The sequence below is a fragment of the Petaurus breviceps genome, unplaced genomic scaffold (assembly GCF_028583685.1).
Source record: "Petaurus breviceps papuanus isolate PSGF00001 unplaced genomic scaffold, PetGlider_PUasm1.0 37, whole genome shotgun sequence".
In the NCBI taxonomy this organism is placed as follows: domain Eukaryota; kingdom Metazoa; phylum Chordata; class Mammalia; order Diprotodontia; family Petauridae; genus Petaurus; species Petaurus breviceps.
This window is the reverse complement of record NW_027186296.1, coordinates 16,376,139-16,399,262: the sequence shown is the minus strand read 5'-3', so window position 1 is coordinate 16,399,262 and position 23,124 is coordinate 16,376,139. Positions and strand designations below refer to the sequence as shown.

The 23,124-nt window shown below is 34.6% G+C and overlaps 1 protein-coding gene across 4 annotated transcripts in view; it reads left to right on the top strand.

Annotated features, from left to right (window-relative positions):
- The window catches only part of MYEF2 (myelin expression factor 2), a 54,158-nt gene that overhangs the window by 10,656 nt on the left and 20,378 nt on the right, over positions 1 to 23,124 (top strand). The window contains exons 1-14 of one of the 4 annotated variants that reach the window (XM_069097982.1): positions 18 to 1,295; positions 1,395 to 1,488; positions 6,872 to 7,063; positions 7,857 to 8,010; positions 8,602 to 8,651; positions 8,765 to 8,828; positions 9,508 to 9,609; positions 10,742 to 10,792; positions 11,089 to 11,157; positions 11,255 to 11,380; positions 11,507 to 11,605; positions 11,969 to 12,040; positions 18,237 to 18,445; positions 18,526 to 18,577. In XM_069097982.1, the coding sequence (XP_068954083.1) occupies positions 1,444 to 1,488; positions 6,872 to 7,063; positions 7,857 to 8,010; positions 8,602 to 8,651; positions 8,765 to 8,828; positions 9,508 to 9,609; positions 10,742 to 10,792; positions 11,089 to 11,157; positions 11,255 to 11,380; positions 11,507 to 11,605; positions 11,969 to 12,040; positions 18,237 to 18,445; positions 18,526 to 18,577 (1,285 nt within the window). In that variant the 5' untranslated portion in view covers positions 18 to 1,295; positions 1,395 to 1,443. Of the gene's footprint in view, positions 1 to 17; positions 1,489 to 6,871; positions 7,064 to 7,856; positions 8,011 to 8,601; positions 8,652 to 8,764; positions 8,829 to 9,507; positions 9,610 to 10,741; positions 10,793 to 11,088; positions 11,158 to 11,254; positions 11,381 to 11,506; positions 11,606 to 11,968; positions 12,041 to 18,236; positions 18,446 to 18,525; positions 18,578 to 23,124 lie in introns of those variants that run through there. The other 3 variants (XM_069097983.1, XM_069097981.1, XM_069097984.1) reach the window with 3 other exon arrangements.

The window sequence follows — 23,124 nt, the reverse complement described above, 5'->3', positions numbered from 1 at the left end:
AGTTCCTCAGCAGTTTAATTTTTGCTTAATAATTGTACCAGTTTTTGGAAGTAAGTTTCATTTTTATTTTACTTTATTTTGAAAGATTTGAGGTTTCTATATTGGAAAGTTTGACACTGTCATGAAAATCAAACTAGCTGATGGAAGGGATGAGTGTTGTAAATGCTTACAAAAATGGTGTTTACTTTCCTAATGCTCTAAGGTAATGCTTCTTAGCCAATAGATTTTAACATAGGATTTTTGTTGTGTTCTGAATGTCTTAAGGGATCTTCTTTTTATTTTTTTAAGTCACCGAATTGATAAAATTTCTTAAGTGTAAGGCCTATGGCAGGCCTGTAGCTTAAAGGTGTTAATTCAGAATGTATGTTTGAAACTCTTGAAGAGCCTAATTTAGGAGCTTGCAGGACTACTTAAGAGGCAGTACTCTTACCCATTGGTATTAATGAACTAGATTATTAAATTGAAGTGGAAGGAATTGGTTGGTAGCAGACTTTGATTGCCAGCAACAAAGAATGTAATGTAGTGAAGGATATACTGAGAAGTCCCTTTTTAAATAAATGATTACATTTAGCTATTTGTATCCCCAGCACCTAGCAAAGTGCCTGGAATATAGTAGGCGCTTAATAAAAGCTTGTTGATTGATTGATAGAGAGCAAAAAAATCTGTTGGGTGCATGAGAAATATAACTTAGTAACAACATTCCACTGCCAATTGATTGGTATTAATCATTTGTGTAATTATTTTAAAATTCTACAAGTTATTTAACATACCTGATTTTTTTCATATATTTAATTTTGGTGCAGCCTTTCTTCTATGAAAGACCTATTTTTTTAGACGTGAGAATAGTTACATTGTCAATGTTTTGTTTTTGGTAGAATTAAAGAGTATACATTTTAAAAACTGTTTCCAATACAGAATTTGGAAATGTCTTTGACATTTTAATTATTCAAAAATAATTATATTGGGTATCTTAAATGATTCCTTCTGGCTCTTCTTATTTTTATTTGCATAGTGGCATTTTTTTACTTTTGTTTCACAGAAGATGTAATTTCAAAGTAAGACCTGTTTTTAACATGACAATGTTAGATGTCCGTTGATATAGTCTTATTTTAAGAAGAGTTTACAGAGAACCTTTTTGTAATTTGGAAATTAGAATTTTTATCTGTTCATGAGTTGGAAATTATTGAAATGATTGTCTTACACTTGAAATGTCAAAATCCATTGTTAACTTTATTGACCAAAACCTTTTTTTCTCTTACATATGTTGACAAATCTTCATGGATATAGGGTTGTGGGTAAGGATTGCTTTTAGTATCCTAAAGTACAATTTTGAACTTCTGGTTTAAAGAAACATAATTACTTAAATACTTTCAAATTTTGTTTCCTTCCCTAAGTGTGGTTGAGTTCAAAGATGAAGAATTTGTAAAGAAAGCATTAGAAACAATGAACAAATATGATCTTAGTGGAAGACCCCTAAATATTAAAGAGGTGAGAATATTTTTCATTCTGAAAATTTAAAAACTGGAGCAGTTTTTATTTTTGTCTTTCTACTTTCATATGTGGATTAGGAACATTTTCTTTAGCATAGAAGCCTGCTGAAATTTTGTAGTAGTGGTGGTTATGCTTGTCACTTCATAAATTTTCTCTTTGCCCTTTAGTAGCTAACCCATATGTTTGTTTCACCCCATGTTACCATAAGCAGAAGTTGAGAAATTTAGTAATCTAATGAGCTAGAAATTTAAAGCAACCAGTTTCAAGCACTCAACGTTATTTAGCATAGAAATTTTCCATTGCCTTTTAGGCTGTAGTTTTAACTTTGTAAATGTATATATTCTATACAATTGATAATGTAAATAATGTACTTAATAAAGTGAATATTTTACTGCTTACCACAAATCAATAAGAACCCAATTTTTAAGCATTGATAATGGGTTCAGCCCCATATTAGCCTACTTAATGACTTTAGGACAATTTCTAAATCAGTCATTTGAATTTGTCACTAAGACAGAGCCTCTCAAATTAATGGAATTAAAGTGTAAAATATTACATTTTGAAGGGGAAAAGGACAAGGGAGGAAAAGTATTTAAAATATATATGAAGACTTATTTTAATTGAATACTAGGTTTTCAAAATGCTAAAATGAGGGGCGGCTAGCTGGCGCAGTGAGTAGAGTGCTGGCCCTGGAGTCAGGAGGACCAGAGTTTGGATCTGGCCTCAGACACTTAACACACAAACAAAAACCTAGCCGTGTGACCTTGAGCAAGTTACTAAAACCCAATTGCCCTCCAAAAAAAAGCAAAAAAAAAAAACCCCCAACAACAAAATGCTAAAATGATCATGGAGTGTTTAGTATGGGAAAAGCCAACTCATTAAGACCCTATATTCTACATCTATAATAAATGCAGTATTTGGATTATAGACTAGTTCTGCTTTTTTTTTTCTCTCCCAGAATACTATGAGAGAAATTTTAGAGTTAGGATAGAGAAAAAAAAAACCAGGTCCTATCACCATTGGAGGTTCAGTTTGATGTGAGTCATTGGTTTGATGACAAATTCTCTTTAAATTAAACTACCAGTTGTAGTTTAGTGTGAGAATACAATTGGTTGTCAGTCTGAGTACAAAGCTGTTAATAGCCTACAATGAAAAGTTGTACTTAAAAAGTGGTCCTTACTTAATAGTTGACACCTGTATTCTTCTTTTTTCCTAAATCTTTATATTTTAGTTTTTACAATTACATGTAAAAACAATTTTAACATTTGTTTTTTTTAAATTTTTGAGTTCCAAACTCTTTTCCCCCCTCCCTCCCCTCACCCTCCTTGAGAAGGTAAGCAGTTTGATATAGATTATTACATAAGCAGTCATGTCAAGCATATTTCCATATTAGCCATTTTGGGAAAGAATACACCACCTATATTCTTCTAATCCTGATTCAGAAACCATAGTATTCTATTGAGGAGTTTAATTATCTAAACCTCTTCTTCTTAGGGACTTCCCTTTCTTTTCCAACACCATTTTATCTAAACCTTGTTTCTTCTGGTACCCAGTCTAGTATACAAATGCTTAGTAATTGTTTGTTAAATTGAATTTTTTCTGGAGTGGGAAAGGAAAGAGATTTGGGACAATGTGATTTATAATTAAATGTTTTCATCGTCATTTTATCTGACCGTATTAATTTTTCAAAACATTTTGTAAGAGAAATGTAAGCAACGAAGATTAAAAAGTTCCCTATAGTTACTTATATGTGTGACATTTATGATGTTTTATATATGGCAAATTACAGCATCATGAAAATAGACGGAATGCTGGACTTGGAATCAGGAAGACCTTGTTTCAGATCCAGGCTCTAATACCAGCATGTGATCCTAAGCAAATTACTTAGCCACTTTGAGTATCAAGTCTCAGTCAGCTCTCTTGGACTTACCTACTAAGTCATAATCATTGAAAGAGTTTACTAAACTGAGAAAATCTCAGGTCTTTTTGTTCAATCTTCTATGAGGGAATATCACTAATTTTGGGTTAAATATTAGTTGTTCAGTGATATACTCTTTTTCTTTTCCAAATATTCAAGTTGTTGTATATTCACACTAAAATACCCTTCACTTCCTTTCCTTCTCCACTCTGCTATAAAAATTGATTGTGAGATCATACTTTGTTGTCTTTTCAACTTCTAGCACAGATACTCCGTAAATATTTCAGAAAGGACCCCCAAACACTAGAATAAAGTTTATCTGACCAGTCATATTGGTTACATGTATAATTATGTGTTCCCTCCTAACTTGTTTCTTCTTTTCTAATATTAAAGTTTAAAATTCTTAAATAGTGAAGCTCTCTTAATTTTAATGGATCATTAATTATCAGTATTAGTATTGACAGTCTCCAATTTCTGAACACTCAAATAACTTGAACATGGACAGGTAGTGTAGGTGGAGTCCTACAACTCAACAAGGCTTCATTGGGAAGTCCTGCTGCTATGCAATTTCTCATAGAAATAATATCATAAATTATGTTTAAGTATTGTTTAAGATTGTGCTATTAGTACTATGTCTCAGGTATAATCCAGGCTAAAAGGTTTTTGTTGTTGTTTTCAGTAGGACAAACTACAGTACTTGGGATATTTTGTAACATTATTTCTATGAGACAGATATATAACAAGTTTGGTTAGCCAACTTAAAAAAGAATAAAAAAGTTCAAGTTAGAGACAGCTTATTCAGATGAAGTAAGAACAATTGTATATTATTTTCACTGATAATGTTTTGTTATTTTGATAGATTGAAATATGGGTTGGTACTGTTGCAGTCTTCTAGGTTTCACTTTTTCATGTAGGAAATTGACCTCTATTTGTTGTTTTAGTCAACATTGTAGTGACCTTGCAGTTAAAACTTTTTTGTAAGTTAGCAAATTTTTGCATTTATTAAAATTCAGGGTTTTTGATTTGTTAAAAATAGATAATTAAAAAAAATGTTGACAGTGAGCACATGGCTGTGTTGTTTGATAGGTTTTGTCATCCTAACCCATATCCAGAATCTGCCACTAGATGACCTTGGAGAAGTCATTTAACCTCTCTAGGCCTCATTTTATTTACTCATTTGTAAGATGATGGAAATGGCACTAGACTTCTCAGGTCCCTTCCACCTCCTAGGATGTTAAAACATATTCCATTAATTTTATGAGTATCTTAGCATCAGCATCATTAACTGTTTTTATCTACTGAAGTCTTCTTAAATATCTGTCCAGAATAAGCCATCAGTGCATCTGAAATTTATACTGCTTAGTTGATTTTTGTCATGGTTAATAGAGCATAGGTCATAGGGTTGATCTCATTCCAACTTCAGTTAGCTTTTTACAGAAAAAAACACAGTTCATTCCCTTGAAGGACTTCAACCCTAGTCAGCTTTCCAACAAGCATGCTATTGATCACAAAAGATATTAATAAATCTAGATGATTCTTTGCAACCTTTGCTATTCCTAATAAATATAAACTACTTATTCAAAACAAAACTCAAGGCATGATACTGGACAAGAAGATGATGTTTATCTTTGTATGCAAAAGACAACCCATAGTTATAGTATAAATCCATTCTTAAATGAAGATTCATGGAAATTCTATGCACATTTGTATTTATAAATTTGTCCCCCAACTCATGATAGATTTTTGGCTTGGCCTTTTGAGAAAGTATTATTTTTATGTATTGGCTCATTTTTAAAATTATTGTATCTGTAGTAATATTGGAGACCAAGTCTGTTCTAGAGATCCAATTTATAGAGAGTGCTTTTGTTTCTTCGAATTAATAGAACTTCTTGATTTCTACTTTTCCATTTTGAAATGTGGCAAATTTTTAGGCTTTGTGAAAGTTCTCTTCATTTAACATAAGGGAAAAGTTGCTTGTTTTCCCACATACTTTCCCTACCAGTGTTAATTGTTTGTCAAGTAATCATTTCTCTAGCCACTTCAACTATCTAGAACAGAGTGGAAAGTCAAGAATGAAGCAAAAACCGAAATAGATGCCACAAAATCTGTGCATTAAAGATAATGTGCTTTATTCACAGATAAGCCCTTCTGACCTCTTAGATTCCCTTTACTCTTATTTTATTCCAATTTCTAAAGAATTTGGTTATTCTATTTTACCACATAAATTGGAGATTAGAAGTAGCAAGTTAGAAGAGAGAGGACACTGCTAGAAGTCAGCATAGGGATGTGAAGGAAAAAGACCAATAAATAGATATTTCAAGTCTAGTCAAAAGGGATTTACATAGTGCTAATTTCCACATCCAAAGTTCTTCACATTCATGAAATTTCAGGTCCACTTCACATGTCCAACCCAACAAATAAAAATAAAACAGACACAAGAACTTTTAAAAGCATGACAGTCTAGGACTCATTTAGCACAGGGGCAGATAGCTCTTAACATGCTCCATGCTCAGTGAAGGCATCACTTTCTGTGACTTCTTAGGCTCCCCAGCAAGCTCCAGTGTTCCTCTCCCTTTCTGATTAGCTTATGCAATTATAGCCTATTAGTTCTTGTAATGACATGTATTCAATGGATGATGAAGCTTAGTCATTCAGTTTAGCACTTGGTATATTACAGATGCTATCATGTATTCTGTTAAGTAGGGGAAGAAGTTTTTCACATTTTGAGCTTGTTTCACTTCTGCTTCACTTAAAATATTTCTCAAATAATAGAAATCTTGTATTATTGACTATATGAGGGCTTTAATCTCTAATCCAATTTGTATCTAAAAACTTTTTTCTCCACTTTTGGTCTCAAGATCATGATCACTTCAGTAGAGTGAAAGGCTTTAAAGAATAGGCAAATGTCCCCATTCAGGAGTGAAACTAAGACTTCATAGAGAAGGGGTTTTAAAAATTACTTATCCTTCAAAGCCCTGGGTCATGTAACTTCCAAGGCTTTAAAGCCTTGTGTTTGCTAATCAGTCCAAATGTTGTATTTCACTGGGGGCTTCACTACAGATGTATTTTGGAAAGAAAGAAGTCACAGGTAAGTACTTTTCTTCTTCTTAGGGTGTATATTTATGTATATATGTTATGGTACATAGTATGGTATGTAGTATGAGGTAAAAAAAATTAATTTCAAGTTCTTAAAGTGACTTTAGTGATTGGAAAAAGGTGCTAAACTGACATCCCTGGAGATTGAAATCTTTTATCTATCCATGGATTTTGTATAGGGTTCTTTTCTATGTATAAGAATAATTCAGTCTCTGTCTATAAGTCCTTGACACTTCAGCTGGGTTTGCAAGATGGTCATTAATATTGAGCCAGTTGTGTTAGTTTCTATAGAATTTCAAGTTGTTTTAAATGATTTTAGACATATTGATTCATCTAGTGGTGTTTAATATTCAATGTGTGTTATAGGATCCTGATGGAGAAAATGCTCGTAGGGCACTGCAACGTACAGGAGGATCATTCCCAGGAGGACATGTCCCTGATGTGGGTTCGGGGTTGATGAATTTACCACCTTCCATTCTCAATAATCCAAATATTCCTCCTGAGGTTATCAGTAATTTGCAGGCTGGTAGACTTGGTTCTACAATTTTTGTTGCTAATGTAAGTTTAAGCTTTAGTCTCAATTTTTGATGTTCAGATGTATAGCTCTAATTTTTCATTAGTTCATTGTCATTGGCCAAATTGCTGGTGGGTTTTACAAGAACATTTTGCTTATTTTTAATAAAAATAAGTGAAATATTAACTATTTAAATTCTTATATAAAAATACATTTGTACAAATTGGGAGAATAAATGCAATTATTTTAGTTTAGGGTCCCCATCCCCCGGAAGAACTGTGGAATTAAACATTTGGACAGTTCTTAACATTTATTTCTTCTGCATGTGCTCTTATTTTTATGTTGGCAAATGGGTTTCTTCCTGGTAGTTTTGCATATCTGATCCATGAATTATATGTATTCATGAATTGTCATGTATTGTAGTTGGTTTGCTTGGAGAATACCTGTCCAGCTGTTTTACACTTAAGAAAGTAAATTAAATTAACAACACTGTTCAATATTAATTTCTTTTAGTAGAATTAGATGTACAAGTGTCAAATGTGTAATGTTTTGGTTAGGGCTGAGATGTTTCTCAGAGCTAATTGAGCAGGTGAGACTTTTGGGAATTAAACTTTTTTAAGGAGAAGGGGATGTGTAGATGTGACTTATTAAGTGAGTTTAAAAATACTTAAGGAGATTACAGTTTATTATCTGAGAATTATTGTTATGTTGTATGATGGTAGTAAGAATTATAGTTCTTTGGTATCTATAATTTTGGAGTTTAGAAAAGATCTTGTTGTCTATAATTGGGGAGACAGGTATATTAGTAACATAATTTTGATATAATTTTATGTTAAGCTTGACTTCAAAGTTGGTTGGAAGAAGCTAAAGGAGGTGTTCAGCATAGCTGGAACAGTAAAACGGGCAGATATTAAAGAAGACAAAGATGGCAAGAGCAGAGGAATGGGCACAGTCACTTTTGATCAAGCAATTGAAGCAGTTCAAGCAATCTGTATCCTAATTTGCATTTTAGTATTATATTTAATGTAGTTGAAGGAGTCTGATACCATTTTTCCCTTATTTTTTTATTGTTAAAGTTCAGGCCAGTTTGTATTTGATATAAAATTTGTTGCCTTGTGCCTTTTTTGCACTGTACTTGGCTTAGCTGTATGTTAGACTTTAGTCTCCAGTACATGCAGACCTTTATTACATCCAAGTACTAAAGTCACTCCTGAAACTTGAAATAACATTACATTTCTTTCCTGTGAAAATACTTGGGGTTTTCTAGCCATACGCATAAAGGTAGCTGTTTTATGTAATCCCTTGTACACTAATAACATGCATTAAAATGAAACATACTGTTTTCTTTTTTCAATGATTGGATTAAATAAGTTATATGTGCCTTTTAAAAATAAATTTCTTATTTGCCAAAACCTTGTATACCTTAAAATAGGCTATTGATTATAGTACTTAGTAACCTAGGAAATAATTGTTTGAAATATCTATAGTTATTTAAGTATAAAATGGTATTTATTTGTTTGGTTAATTTCTCAAATATTCATATGCAGTAATTTGATTTAGCTTTCCTTGACTGACCCTACAGCTATGTTCAATGGACAGTTTTTATTTGATAGACCTATGCATGTGAAAATGGTGAGTCCTTGCCCAACCCACCAAAAACGTCTTCCTTTGCCCTTATGTATATTGTAATATTCTTGTAGTTATACTATTTCAGTTTAACCACGTAATATTTGTTTTCTCATTAGGATGACAAATCAGTCCCTCATGAAGACTATCGCTCACATGATAGTAAGACACCCCAATTGCCACGTAAGTAAAACTATAATTAAAAAATGAAATGTTTTGAGACAAAATAACTTTTTGGTGGATTGGGGAATAAATTCATTCTTTGTCTATAACATGAGTTAACTACTTAAAAATGCTTATGGTTTTTAGATCATTAATTAGTAATTTTAAAATATATAGCGTTCTTTGCTATATTTAGTTAAGTGGAAGTAATATTATTTATGTGAAGTTCTCATCTATAGGTAATGAACATGACTTTGTTGGTCCTTGAAATGTTTATATAACTAGATTATTAGAAAGGCAATTAGTAATTAATGGAAATTGTGAAAACATTATCCAATTTTTACACATACAACAATCTACTATCACAAATAAATTTTAGTCATTTTCAGGTCCTATTTTGGAAAGAAAATTGGCAAAAATTATAGATAGCCAATAGGAACCAAAATATGAGAAAGCAAGGAGCTTAACCCAAGAATACCTTGGTAACAGAGTGGGTCCTTTAATAAAAATGTGTTGGTTTTGGTGGGTTTTTTGTCCTAACAAAACAGAGTGTAACAGAGTATTGTGTTCCTAAATTTCTTTGTCACTTTTTTTCTGGTCTATAATTTTGTAAAGGTTTAGGATGTTATAAAAGTGTATTTGATTTTAGGCCTGGATCCTTAATACCAGCAAGTTTTGTGTATTGTTATCTTTGTTTTAGGTGGTCTTGGAGGTATTGGAATGGGACTTGGACCAGGTGGGCAGCCCATTAGTGCCAACCAGTTGAACATGGGAGGTGGAATGGGAAATATAGGACCAGGAAGTAAGTATTTTTATGTTTGTTTGTTTGTTGTTTTTGTTTGTTTGTTTGTTTTCCTGAAAATTGCCCTGCTCGGTCAGTAACAAAGCTTACATTTATATCCTTTTTTGAATATTAAGAGCCTCCTTTAGAGCTTTGTGGATATGGTGGCATCACTTGAATTGAAAGTGAAATTAAACCATGAGAACAGCAAAAGGAAATGAGAATGGGAGAAAGCAAGTTTTCTTTTACAGATAGCTGTGCTGTGATTAATCATTTAACCCTACATTAGGGGAAAAGGGAATGCATAGCAAATTGCCTTGCATAGAGTAGGGCTAAAGATTTTTTGGTGGAATGAAATAGAAGTATATCACTACTTATTTATTAACAAGGTAGTATAAATTTGCATGTCAGGTTAACGGTAAATATAAGTAGGTGTGTCCATTTAAATTAAACAATATAAATTAGAAGAGATGATTTTTGCATTTGCTTACTTAACCAACTAAAATAGCATGATTGGCTTCTATAATTATTCCATAGACCTTGAGGTCAGTGATAGTACTAGCTTTTCCAGTCCAGTTGCCTTCTTAGTTTTCTTGGTTAGGACAAACCTTCTCCATCCTACACTAGGTTATACTGGTACAGTAGCTATAGAAAGAGTTGAATTACCTGTACATATCCTTTAGTGGCTTTATAGTGTTTGTGCTGTAAAATAGAGGTTCTTCTGGACCTGGAGATCTGAGGTTGAAGGCTTTATTGAACAGTCTAACCAACTGAAGAGAATATACTGCTTCATAGATGCTTGATTTTCATATACCTTCCACCTTTTTTTCTCTGAAATGTTTGTTGAATTTAAACTGAATTCATGTACTCGTTAAAAAACATTGTGGGGTGGGAATTGGATCTGAGAGGTGAGAAAAATGGAAGCAACACTTTCTTTTCTTGTCCTCTAGTAATTTCTCAGGCCTAATCCTTGAACCTTCACAACTGGATGACTGGCATAGGGGGTCAGGCAAGTGACCCCCACCCCAAATATCTCATTATCACTTAAAGCATTTGTTTATGCTTTGTTGCATCATTTTGTGGCCATAGACATGAAACATTACATTCTTTTCCCACATTTTTCTAAAAGTAATTATTTTGTATTTCATTTGAGGTATGGGAATGGATGGTCCTGGTTTTGGAGGAATGAATAGAATGGGAGGAGGTATGTACAAGACCTTACATTTTGTGTGCATGATCATCATCATTTACTGAAAAACTGTCGGACATGAAACATAAATTTCTGCTTCCCTTAATGCTAACTCATTTCCCAGGGAGCTTTTTGTAGGAATTGATTTTACACAAAGGCTTTTAGTAGAGTTAGGAAACAGCCACATACAGTTGGTGCAGTAGTCTGATGGGTAGAGGAAAAATCAACAGGTGGCACTTATTGCTGACAAAAGTATACCTTTAAACTATGTAATTAACAACAGTATCTTCAAATTTATCCTTATTATGTAGGAGTTGGGTTTGGTGGCATGGAAACAATGAATAGCATGGGAGGATTTGGAGGAATTAGCCGAATGGGAGGTAGGTAAATTCTTAATTTGGAGGGGGGGAGGGGAATTGGGAGTGTGTTCTGTGTATAGCTCTTCCCTACTATTAAATTGTTCCCTCCTTCACTTAGGAATGGGTGCTATAGATGACTTCAGAGGGAGCATGGGCAGTGGAATGAGTGGAGGGCTAGGGACTGGCATGGCAGGAATGGGAACTGGTATGGGCGGCCTGGGAAGCAGCATGGGAGGTAAGTTAGGTAAATAACATTTTCATATTTACAAGTTTTACTGTCTTCTTTTATTTTAGGCATATTCTTAAAGAAATATTGAAATGCTTGAAAATATTTAAATTGTTCCTACTATTATTTTCACATTCTTTACAGAATTGTATCGTGGTGGAATGGCTAGTAGCATGGAAAGAGACTTTGGACGTGGTGACATTGGAATGAATCGAGGCTTCGGGGATTCTTTTGGTAGAATTGGTAGGGCAATGTTGTCATCTTGTACTCTTTCTTTTTGTGGGTCATTGAAAATTCTTTTATCTCTTCAATCTTAAAATGAGAAATGTTATATAGAGTGTTTCATTTAGTTTTGTTTCTTAAGGAAGGGAACATTTTTTATGATAAACTGGCAAGACTAAGGTGCATTGTTGTAGCTGACTCTTTAAAAACAGAATACCTACACATAAAGCACTTGAGAGTGAACTCTTTTAGAAAGTCTTCAATGAACTCAGTTACCTTACTTTAGCTTCTTATGAGCAAAATATTAAAATGTTGTCAAATTAATTACTTATACTCTATTGAAAGTAACTGTAGTTAATTAGCATATTATCTGTCTTTGTTAAGGTGGTGCAATGATTGGAGGTTTTGCAGGAGGAATGGGAGCTTCTAACATGGGTCCAGTAGGATCTGGCATGAGTAGGTTTTAAAGTTTTTCCTAAAATTAATTTTTAAATGTTTGCTATATGCAAAAAACTGCTAGGAATTTATAATGACAATGTAAAAATCTCTTATTATACTTATTCTAGAATTTCACTTTTGCCTGGTGAGAGAACGTTATATAGGAAAATCATGGTAGTTTGATTGAAGGTTCTTTTTCTTGACTATTTTTACTTCTTTACTATTCCCGTGCAAATATCTAAACATGTATGAACTAAACCCCCATTTTAGGTTTCTCTTCTCCAGCAAGATTTTCCTTAACATATGTGACCATGTGTAGAACTGCATTACTTTTGCCCTAGTACCTTTTATCTCCCTTGCTAAGCTTTGCAGCACCACTGTTTTTTAATTTATTTAAGAGGTAGGGAGAGTTGTCCAATGGACTGCTTTACATTTCTCATTTGAAGCATTCCTAAAATTGTATAGGCAAAAATTGGGAGGTGGGTTCCTTTCATATCTCCTTAAGTTTGTCAAAGAGTAGCTTTATAACCTTACTGAGAAACAGATGTTGAGTTTCTTCCACTTTAGTCCTCTTATTTGTTACCTTATTTTACCTTTGACCTTACTCACTATTTATACCCAATTTATTGACCACACTTCCTTACTAAACCATTATTTTCCCTATGATTTTTTTTTTTTTTTTGCTACACTGGCTTTTCATTGGTAGACCTAAAACACTCCCTACATTCCCACTTTGAACATCTAAACTCCAAATCCTGAAAACTTATTAACAAATCTTCCACTAAACCATTCTCTTTTCTGGCTTCCATTTTGTCATAAACTTATCAGTACATTATTTCTGTCAGTTCTTATCCCTAATACAGAATCATAGAATTATAAAAGTTGGGAGAAACTTTTTACTAATCCTTTGACTTGGTGCATTTTCACTGGTTGTTCCCCATGCCTGGAATGCTCTCCCTCTTCAGCTCTACTTCATGACTTCCCTGGCTTCCTTTAACTCCTAGCTAAAATCCTACATGCTATGTAAAGTCTTTTTTTCTCCCCCTTAATGCTAGCTCCCTTTTAATTATTTCCTATTTTTGTATACAGCTTGTTTGCACATATTTGTTTGCCTGTAGTTTCTGTAACCCTAGTGTCCCCAGGGTGGTTGCCAACACAGGTTCTTAGATATATTTTTCTAAAGGAAAGCAACTCAAAATGGGTTAACAATCTTGCCATAATCATTCAAACATATCATTTACCTAGTTCAGGGGAAAAAGTCAGCACCCCGAACTTCAGAGTATACAGACAGGTTATAAGCAGAAGTTACAAGAAGACAGAGAAACATTTCAGCAGACAGGCCTCCAACTGTCTGACCATTACATCCATACCTAGTCACATTTACCAGAGAGGGAAGCACCAACTTCTGGGTTTTCAAAGCCGGGGGGCTCAACGGCTGCTCAGAGTCTCATCTGGTTAAGTCACACAACACTTCTCAAAGTGAGCCCCAAAACAAAGCCTCACATCAGGGTTTATATAGCCTTCTCCTAGCTCAGAGAATGTAACAACCCTCTTGATTCACTGCCCAATCACAGAGCACCAAGGTGTTGGCATTCCTGTAAACCAAGCCTCCCTCCGTAAGCTCCAGGTACACTTAAGCCTATCAAAGGGCCTAGGGGTAGGGAAGAGCTTAAATTTCCATTCCCTTAACAGTTTCTCCCATTAGATGGTGAGTTCCTTGAGATCATAGACTATGTTTAACTTCTCTTTGTATCATCCTTTAGCACAGTACCTGGCACATAGAAGATGCTTAAATACTTTTTTTTTTATTTTTGAGCAATCGGGGTTAAGTAACTTGCGCAAGGTTACACGGCCAGTTATTTCTGGGTGTGGTGCTGAGTGTCTGAGCCCGGGATTCGATCTCCAGGTCGTCCCAACACTGGAGCCGGTGCTCTTACTTGCTGTGCTACCTGGCCGCCCCTGCTTAAATACTTTTTGATTGATTTACTAGACATTTAATTAAACTAATACCTGAGTAGGAATACCTGGCAGGTGACCATTCAGCTTCTACTGAAAGACCTCCAGTGAAAGGAAACCCACTAGCTCCTCAAATAAGCTATTCCTTTTTTAAAGCTCTGATTGTTGATTTTTCATTAAATTAAATCTATATCTGCCTCTTTCTGAGTTCTACCCAGTGCTTATTCCTGTGTCATCTGGGGCTAAGCAAGAGGAATATAATCCACCTTCCACAGAATAACTCTTACAGATAGCCATCATATCCTCCTGTCTTCCCTTCAGACCAGATATACTCAGTTCCTTCAGCTGGTTGTTGTATGGCATGATTTTGAGCTCCTTTCAAGATCCTAGTTGTTCTCCTTGGAATGTATTGCATATTGTCAATCTTCCCTAAAACTATATGCCCAGAAATGACCATACATTACTCCAGATGTAGTATAAATAGGGCTTATTAAAGCAGGGCTATAATCTACTTTGTTCCCAATCACAACTTAAAGAATTATAATATTGATCATTTGCATGTTTTTGTTATTGTTGTTTAGTCATTTTTCAGTCTTGTCCAACTCTTCATGACCTCTTTTGGGTTAGTTTTTTTTTTTTTTTTTTTGGCAAAGATACTGGAGTGGTTTGCCATTTCCTTCTTCAACTCAATTTACAAATGAGGAAACTGAGACAAACAGGGTAACATCACACAGCTAGTAAGTATCTGAGTCTGGATTTGTACTCAGGTCTTCCTGATTTCAGACACAGTTCTCTATCTGTTGTGCCATATATAGAGCTTTAAGGGACCTCAAAGTCCATCTAGTCCAACCCTTTCATTTTATCTTTGGGGCAACAGAGGCTCAAGTATATTAAGCTTCCTGCCCAAGGTGATATAGGTAGTAAATAGCAGAAAGAATATTTGAATCCAGGTTCTCTAACTGCAGAACCAGTGCCTTTTCTACTATACTACCATTATGTAGCCTAAGATCACATTGACTTTTTTGGCTACTACATTACATTGCTGACCCATAATGAACTCACTGTTCATTAATATCCCTAGGTCTTTTTTATATGCAGTGTTGTTTAGCTATGTGGTGACGTAGATTTTTTTTTTTAAATCTAAGTGTAGGACTTTTTATTAGATTGCATCTTATTATATTTAGCCAATTATCCTCTAGGGGCAGTGAACCTGCAGCCTCAAGCCCACATCTGGCCCTCTGGGTCCTCAAGTGCAGCCCTTTGATTGAATACAAATTTCATAGAATAAATCCTCAAAGGATTTGTTCTATAAAACTTGACCTCAGTCAAAAGGCCACATACAAAGACCTAGAAGGCCACATATGGCCTTAAATCTGCAGGTTCCCCAGTCCTGTAAGCCTGTCAAGATCTTTGGGAGTCTTGTTTAACTATCCATTGTGTGAGCTATACCTTATAGCTTCCTTCATCCACCAGTTTGATAAATATTTTAATTATATCTTCATTTAAATTATTGATAAAAATAGATCCAAGAATAGGTGTCTGAAACACTCTGTCAGGGACCTAGCTTGACACTGATCCATTAATTAATTACCACTCTTCTGGTTCTTGTTATTCAACTAATTCCAGATCCAACTATCATCCAACCTACATCTCTCTACCTTGTCCACAAGGATATAATAAGAAATTTTGTCAGATGTCTTGCTAAAATCCAGGTATATTAGGTCTGCAGAGTTTCCTTGACCCACCAAAGTAGTAACCCTGTGACAGGAAATGAGGTTAGTTTGGCATGACTTACTATTTTTTAAAATAAATTTAATTTTTTTCAATTAATAAAAAACTATTTTCTCTACTACTTCTCAGCAACAACAGCAAAAATCAATGCCCTTATAAATGTGCATAGTAAAACAAAACAGATTCATGAATTCAGCATGACTTATTCTTGATAAATCTGTGCTGGCTTTTAGTGATTGATAATCTTTTCAAAGTTCCCCAAATCTATCCCTTTAATAATATGTTCTAGAGTTTTACCAGGAATTGAAGTTAAACTCATGAAGCCTGTTGTTTGAAGAATGTACTTTATTTTTAAAATTGCAAGAACATTTGGTTAATCTCTAGCATCTCTCCTATTCTCTACATTTTTCAGAGATCACCAATACCAACTTAGCTAGCACATTCACAAATTCTTAGGATATCAGAATGCCTCAGTTTGATTACTTTAGTTCATTGAGTATCTAGGTCATCTCATTTTTTCACTTACCTTGGTTTTCATGCCCTGTTCTTAGTTTTCTCAGTTAAAAGATCCTTCTTCTTAGTGGAAGAAAACAAAAAAGGTAGTAAAATAGTTATGTCCTTAACCCAATTTCAATGATTATTATTCTTTTTACCACTAGCAGTGGTCCTATCCTTTTAAAATTTCCTTATTTCCCCAAACAAAATATTTTTAAAAGATTTTTATTGTTCTTCAACATTAATTATACACCTTAACTCATTTTTAGACTTTTTAGCATTCCTAATATCCATCTTAGGATTCACCTTTGCTTCTATCTTCTTTACATGTCTTTTAATATAATTTGATCTAGTTCCCTTGTGTATCTCTTCAGATAACTTCTGTTCTTTCTCATTGGAATTATTTGTGTCTATTATAAGGATTTAATTCCTCTTGAGATGATTTCCCATTAGGCCATGAGTTTTCCTGCCTGTTCTTTCTGTGATCTCTTCAAAATCTACTCTCCTAAAGTTTAGGATATTCATTAGATTATACCTGGCATTCTTCCACTTTATGCTACTGCTTTCCTTTTTTTCAGTTACAAGCTACTAATAGTATATCCCTAAAGGTTTGTTAGTTCTTCTTTGATAACCAGTCTGATCTTGTTCATAACCAGGTCTTTTAAAAAGTAGGTTGGAATTTCTCAGCTGCTCTGATTTTAGTACAGAGAGAGCAATCACCAGCAGACTTCATATGGCTGAAGCAACCCATCACTGCTCAATCCTTCCCCTGTGTTATTTTTTTTCTGCTTCAGGAACCCATCATCCATTCCTCTTTCTGATTGGGGTGGTTTGGAGTATACTACCACCACAATAATGCCGCTATTTCTCCCTCTATGATTGTAATCTGAATCTTCACCATGCTTTTCTTCTACAGTTGGTAGACTTCATGCCCTAAAATATATCTCTTTGATATGCAGTGCTATTCTGTTATCCCTTTTGTCTAATTTTTTCTCTTTAAATAAGGTATATGTTTCTATTACTGTAGTGTGGTCATAGGTTATATTCCACAAAGTCTTATCAATTTTTTGCCTTCCTATTTTTGTTTCTGCCATTCTTTCCCCCTTTGTTGCCCATTTCTGAATGCCAAGTCATTTTGGAATGTTTTCAAAATCATGTGATCCTAGCATTTTAGTGTGTTCATTTGGTATAAATAGAAATCAAGGAGTAAGGAGAGTTATAGGACCAAGGGATAAACTGAATAACTTGTTGAGACTAGAGGAAAAGAATAAAATAAGTGGGGAGGGAAGGATATCAGAGTACTAGGAGTGAGATTAAGAGGAAAGCATGAACCAGTTGCTTGGGTTCCCAAGCTTCATAGTATTATCTCTTTATTCCACCATATCTCCTGATTAATATTGAACTTAATGATCTTACTGATAGAAGATGATATCTATCTTATATAGTATCTGTTGACTCTTAACATATGAGGAAAACTGGGAATAATTTTAGCAAACAAGTAGAAATGTGTAAGGGAAATTGGGGAAGTAATGTAATAACAGAATTTGTTTAGAGTGGCAAGTTAAGAGTTTGTAGGAATTGCTGTCTAAGAATATACTTACCATAGTTCTGTGTTTAAAAATGATCAAGTAAAATAAGGAATGAAAATAAAAGGCAAAATCAAATAATGAAAAACCCAAAACTACGCAATGTTGTGTGCAGGTTTTGTATAAGTTAGATATGTTTGAACCTGATAGAAACAGATTTATATATGTAATATGCTCCATGTATGTATAGTAGATAGTATATTATAGGTATTCAGTTAACCACCATTAATCTAAGTTAGATTTTGTAACAACTTTCAGGAAAACACTTGTATTTTTAATGTTAAAAGACTTTACCTTTTTACTAATATGGTTATATGAAAAGAAGTAATTTTTTCCTCTCCCTTTTCCCCAACAATGACTTACTCCCACATCTTTTTGTTTATCTAAAAAACAAATCATCAAACTACAAACTCCCAAATCTTCTTTTCCCTCTCTAAAAACTCCAGGTGGTGGAATGGGTGGTATGAACAGCATGACTGGAGGAATGGGAATGGGACTTGACCGGATGAGCTCCAGCTTTGATAGAATGGGACCTGGCATGGGAGCTGTACTGGAAAGAAGCATCGATATGGATCGAGGATTTGTGTCCGGCCCAATGGGAAGTGCAATGAGAGACAGGATAGGCTCCAAAGGAAACCAGATATTTGTCAGAAATGTAAGCAAATAAATGTAAAAGACACTTTTTTTCTTTAATTTTCTTTGTGTATCTATTACTAATACCTGTTTTCATTCTAGCTGCCTTTTGACTTGACTTGGCAGAAACTAAAAGAGAAATTCAGTCAGTGTGGTAAGTATACAAATGATTGCAGATATATTCATATTGATTGTGGAGGAGAAATTGGTTCTTAAAATTCTAAATATTGACAAAGGTACTTACTCATACCTATTGAAATTACTAATTCCTGGATTGATTTCCAGGTGCAATTACACTTCAGGCTTAAATGGGAAGGTAAATTTATTTTAAAATATTTTCTTGGAACAATACAGGTCTGCGAGGTAGAAGGACAGGGATCCTAGGGAAGTCTGAAAGTGCTTCTTCTTCAGAGCCTTTGATTTGAAGTATATAATTTTATTATATTTACATTATTGTAGCTCACATTGTTGTCTAATTTGTTGTCAAGTACTAGGCAAGTGGCTTCATCCCATTCATTAGTTCTTTGTTGTCTATCTAAATCAGTGGTATCAACTCAAATAGAAATTGGTGCTACTAATCTATACATAAAGATCTCTATAGGCTGCTTAAAATGTAATGTTATTTATGTTTTATTCTATTTTTATTTTGTCAAATATTGCCTACATTTTTATCTGGCTTGGGCCACTCTCAGGAGTGTTGTGGGACACATATTTCACACCTCTGATCTAGGTCATGACAGGTTTGGGCAAATAGCATAGAGGTAGTAAAGTAGGGGGGGAAATGACCACTAGATTGATGTTTTCTATTTCATGGTTCTCCTACTTCTCTGACCATTACTTTTGAGTCTCCTTTGTTAGATAATCTTTCATATTCTCTTTCATCTTTCCCCCTACCCCTTCCTACCACATTTAGGTATACTCCAGATGTCATGGTCTCCCTTCTTTCTCTTCACTCTCTGTGAGCTCATCAAATTCCCACCGGCACAACTATCATCTACATGCAAATGACTCCAAAGTAATATATATTCCGTTCTATTCTTTCTCCTTCCCTATTCATTTTCTATCCCTTCAAGCTATTTAATATTTTTCTTTTCTTTTACAACCATACTCCTTGAAAAAGCCTTCTATACTTGGTGCATGTTGGATATTTCCAATTGGATATCCCCTAAGCATCTCAGACTCAGAACTTTTCTATTTCTTTTGAAGTCTCCATCATCTTCTTCAAGTCACCCACATTTTTTTTAAGCAGTTGGGGTTAAGTAACTTGCTCAAGATTACATGGCCAGTTATTTTGTGTAGGTGCTAAGTATCTGAGGCCGGAACTGAAAATCACCTACATTTGCAACCTTAAAGAATCATTGATTGTCCTCTCCTTTAACCCTCAAATCCAGTTACTTACTAAGATTTGTTGATTCTCTTTTCTGCACTCTAATGGCTACCACCCCAGTTCAAGCCCTCCTCTCCTCTCACTTGGCCTATTATAGTAGCCTCTTGATTGCTCTTTCTGCGCCCATTCTCTTTCTTTTCCAGCTCAACTTCTACACAGCTGTCAGTGATATTCCTAAAGCATTTATGCTCAAAAAACTTTTGTGCTACTCTCTTGCATTTAGGATAAAATACATACTCTTCAGTTTAGCATTTAAAGCCCTTCAGGCTGACTCCAGCCTACATGTCTAGGCTTCTTGCACTTTATATTCCTTCAGGTAGCCTCTGGTTTAGTCAAACTGATCTACTTCCTGTTTCCTTTACTAGGCATTTATTTCATCTCCCTTTTCTATGCATTTGCACAGGCTGCTCCCTCCCTTTGCCTAGAGCATCCTCCCTCCTTACCTTTGCCTCTTAAAATACTTAGCCTCCTTCAGCTTAGCTCAGATGTATTTTGCTACACAAAGCCTTTGCTCTTCTCTCCCCCCAAAATTATTGTTTATTTTGTGTATATTTTGTATTTACTTATCTGTATTGTGCTGTTTTCCCCCAATAAAGTGTAAGCTCTTTGAAGGCAGGAATTCTCATTTTTATGTTTATATTCTTAATGCCTAGCACAGTGATTGACACATAATAATCATTTAATAAATACTTTCTTAATGGAAGAAGGCTGTCTTGAAGCAGTCTTGGGATGAATGAATGTGGTAATTTAGTTACTTGGAATACAGGGGAAGTTAAAAGTGTTTTTAAGTACTTTTTTTGTTTTGTTTATTTTTTTTTTTACTTTGAGGTTGACATCCTTGTGAATAGCTTTGTTAATATTGACAACAAGGACATTTTATGGGCGGTCAGTGATCATGGACTTAAATACATGCCAACCATTGTATTTAGTGCTGGGGATATGAAGGAAGGAAGAAAAAAATTGCCTGTACCTCACATTTTAATAGAGGAGAAAACATAAAATTGCTACATACATTCAAGAAATAGAGTAGTTTGAGAGTAATTTCAGAGAGAAAGAACTAGCAGTAGAAGGGACTGGGAGAGGCCTCCCACAGTAGGTGAGGTTTGAGATAAATCTTGAAGGAAGCCAGGGCAGCAAAGAGGTGAAGGTGAAGAGGATGAGCATTTCAGTCACTGGGATAGCTAATACAAAGGCGTAGAATCAGGAGATGGAGTTTCATATGTAAGAAATAGCAAGCAGACCAATCTAACTAGATAAGACATGTAAAAATATAAACAACTTAGAAAAGATAGTAAAAAGGGTAAAGTTGTGAAGGGCTTTAAATGCCCAAAAGAATACGCTATATTTGATCCTGGAGATAATAGAGAGTCACTTAAGTTTATTGAGTAGGGGTTTCATGTTCAGATCTGTGCTGTAGGAAAATCATTTTAGCAACTCATGGATTAGGGTGAGAAAAGAGCTGAGGGAGACCAGCCTGAAAGAAAGCTGTTGCACTATGACACATGTAAGATGATGATGGCCTGACCTAGAGTGATGGCTGTGTTGAGTAGAGAGAAGGGAACATATACAAGACCTATTGTAAAGGTAGAAATGACAATTTTAAAATAGATTGGATGTGTGGAGTGAATGCCAGTGAAGAGTTGAAAATCACATTGAAATTGCAAGCCTAGGTATCCAGGAAGCTAGTGGTGCCTTCAACAATAATAAGAAAGCTGGGAAGAAGGGAGCATTTAGAGGCATCATCTTTAATAATGACTTCTCTTTTGAACATGTTGAATCAGAGATGCCTGTGAGACTTCTAGTTCAAGATGTCCAAAAAGTATGTATTTGTATATGTATATATATATATATATATATGTATGTATGTATGTAAGCTATATCAGATCAGTATAATTGGTTTCCTATGTATTTTATTAATTTAAAAATATTAATCTAAAAGAAGATCCATAGTTTTCAACAGACTGCCAGAAAGTCATGTGTCATGGACCCTTCATGCTTAGTGAGCATTGGCAAAGGAGACTGGGAAGGAATACTTAGACAGATAGTAGGAGAATTAGGAGAGAGCAGTATCAGAAAAAACCATTATCCAGGAGGATGCAGTGATTGACAGTGTGAGAGGCTACAGAAAAGTCAGGAATTGTGAAGATTAAATCTATCAAGAAACAAATATTTGTTAAATGCCAGATATGGTGCTAAGAGCTGGAGATATAATCACAAAGATTCAATATCTACTCACAATGAGCCAAGTACACATACAACATAAATAAAAAGTAAATACACACAAATATACACATGTTTGTATACACATATATACTTATGGTATATTCACATGTATATGTCTATACATGCACAGACATATAGACACAAATGCTTGCATATAGACATTTCAGTTAAATACAAAGTAGCTTGGGAGAGTGGGCATTAGCAGATGGAGAGATGAGGAAAGCCTTCATGTAGGTGGTAGTTGAATTGCATCTTAAAGGACTCTGAGGCAGAGGTAAAGGACAGAGTACATTCTGAGTATGAGGTACTGTCAGTGCAAAGGCATAGAGATGAGAGATGGAGTTTTGTTTGTGAAAAACAGAGAGAAGACTACTTTAGCTATATAATCAGTGTGAATGTGGGGTTAATATCCAGTGAGGCTAGGGTCCAATTGTGTAGGACTTTAAAAGCTTAACAGAAAAGTTTATTTTAGAGGTAAATAGAAAGCCTTTTGTTGGAGTAGGAAGTCACATGATCTGCACAATGGAAAATTAGCAGCAATGTGAAGAATGGATTGAAGGAATGAGAGAATTGAGGTAGCAAGATCAGTTAGGAGGCTATTACAGTGATCTATCTAGATAAGCTGAGGAGAGTTTGAACTAATATGATAACTGTATGGATAGAGAGAAGGAACTGGATACAAGAAATGTTGTAAACAGCAAGATATGGCATATAATTAATTGGGTGTATGGCATAAGGGAGAATGAAGAGTTGAGGAAAATATTGAGGTTATAAATGTGAGACATTGGAAAGATGTTAGTGCCTTCAACAGATAGGGAAGTTTGAAAGAAGTATTTGGGAGGGAAGATAATGAGATCATCTTTGGACATTTAAATGTACATCCATTTTGAAGTGTTCAATAAGCAGTTGGTGATACTGGACTTAAACTTAGGGGAAATATTGGGATATATGTACATACATCTGGGATTCATCTGCATAGAGATTATATTTAAGCTCATGAAAGCTTATAATTTATCAAGAAAGAAATTGTAGAGGGAGAAGAAAAAAAGGCCCAGGACAGAATCTTAGGGAACATCCACAGTTAGAGATGA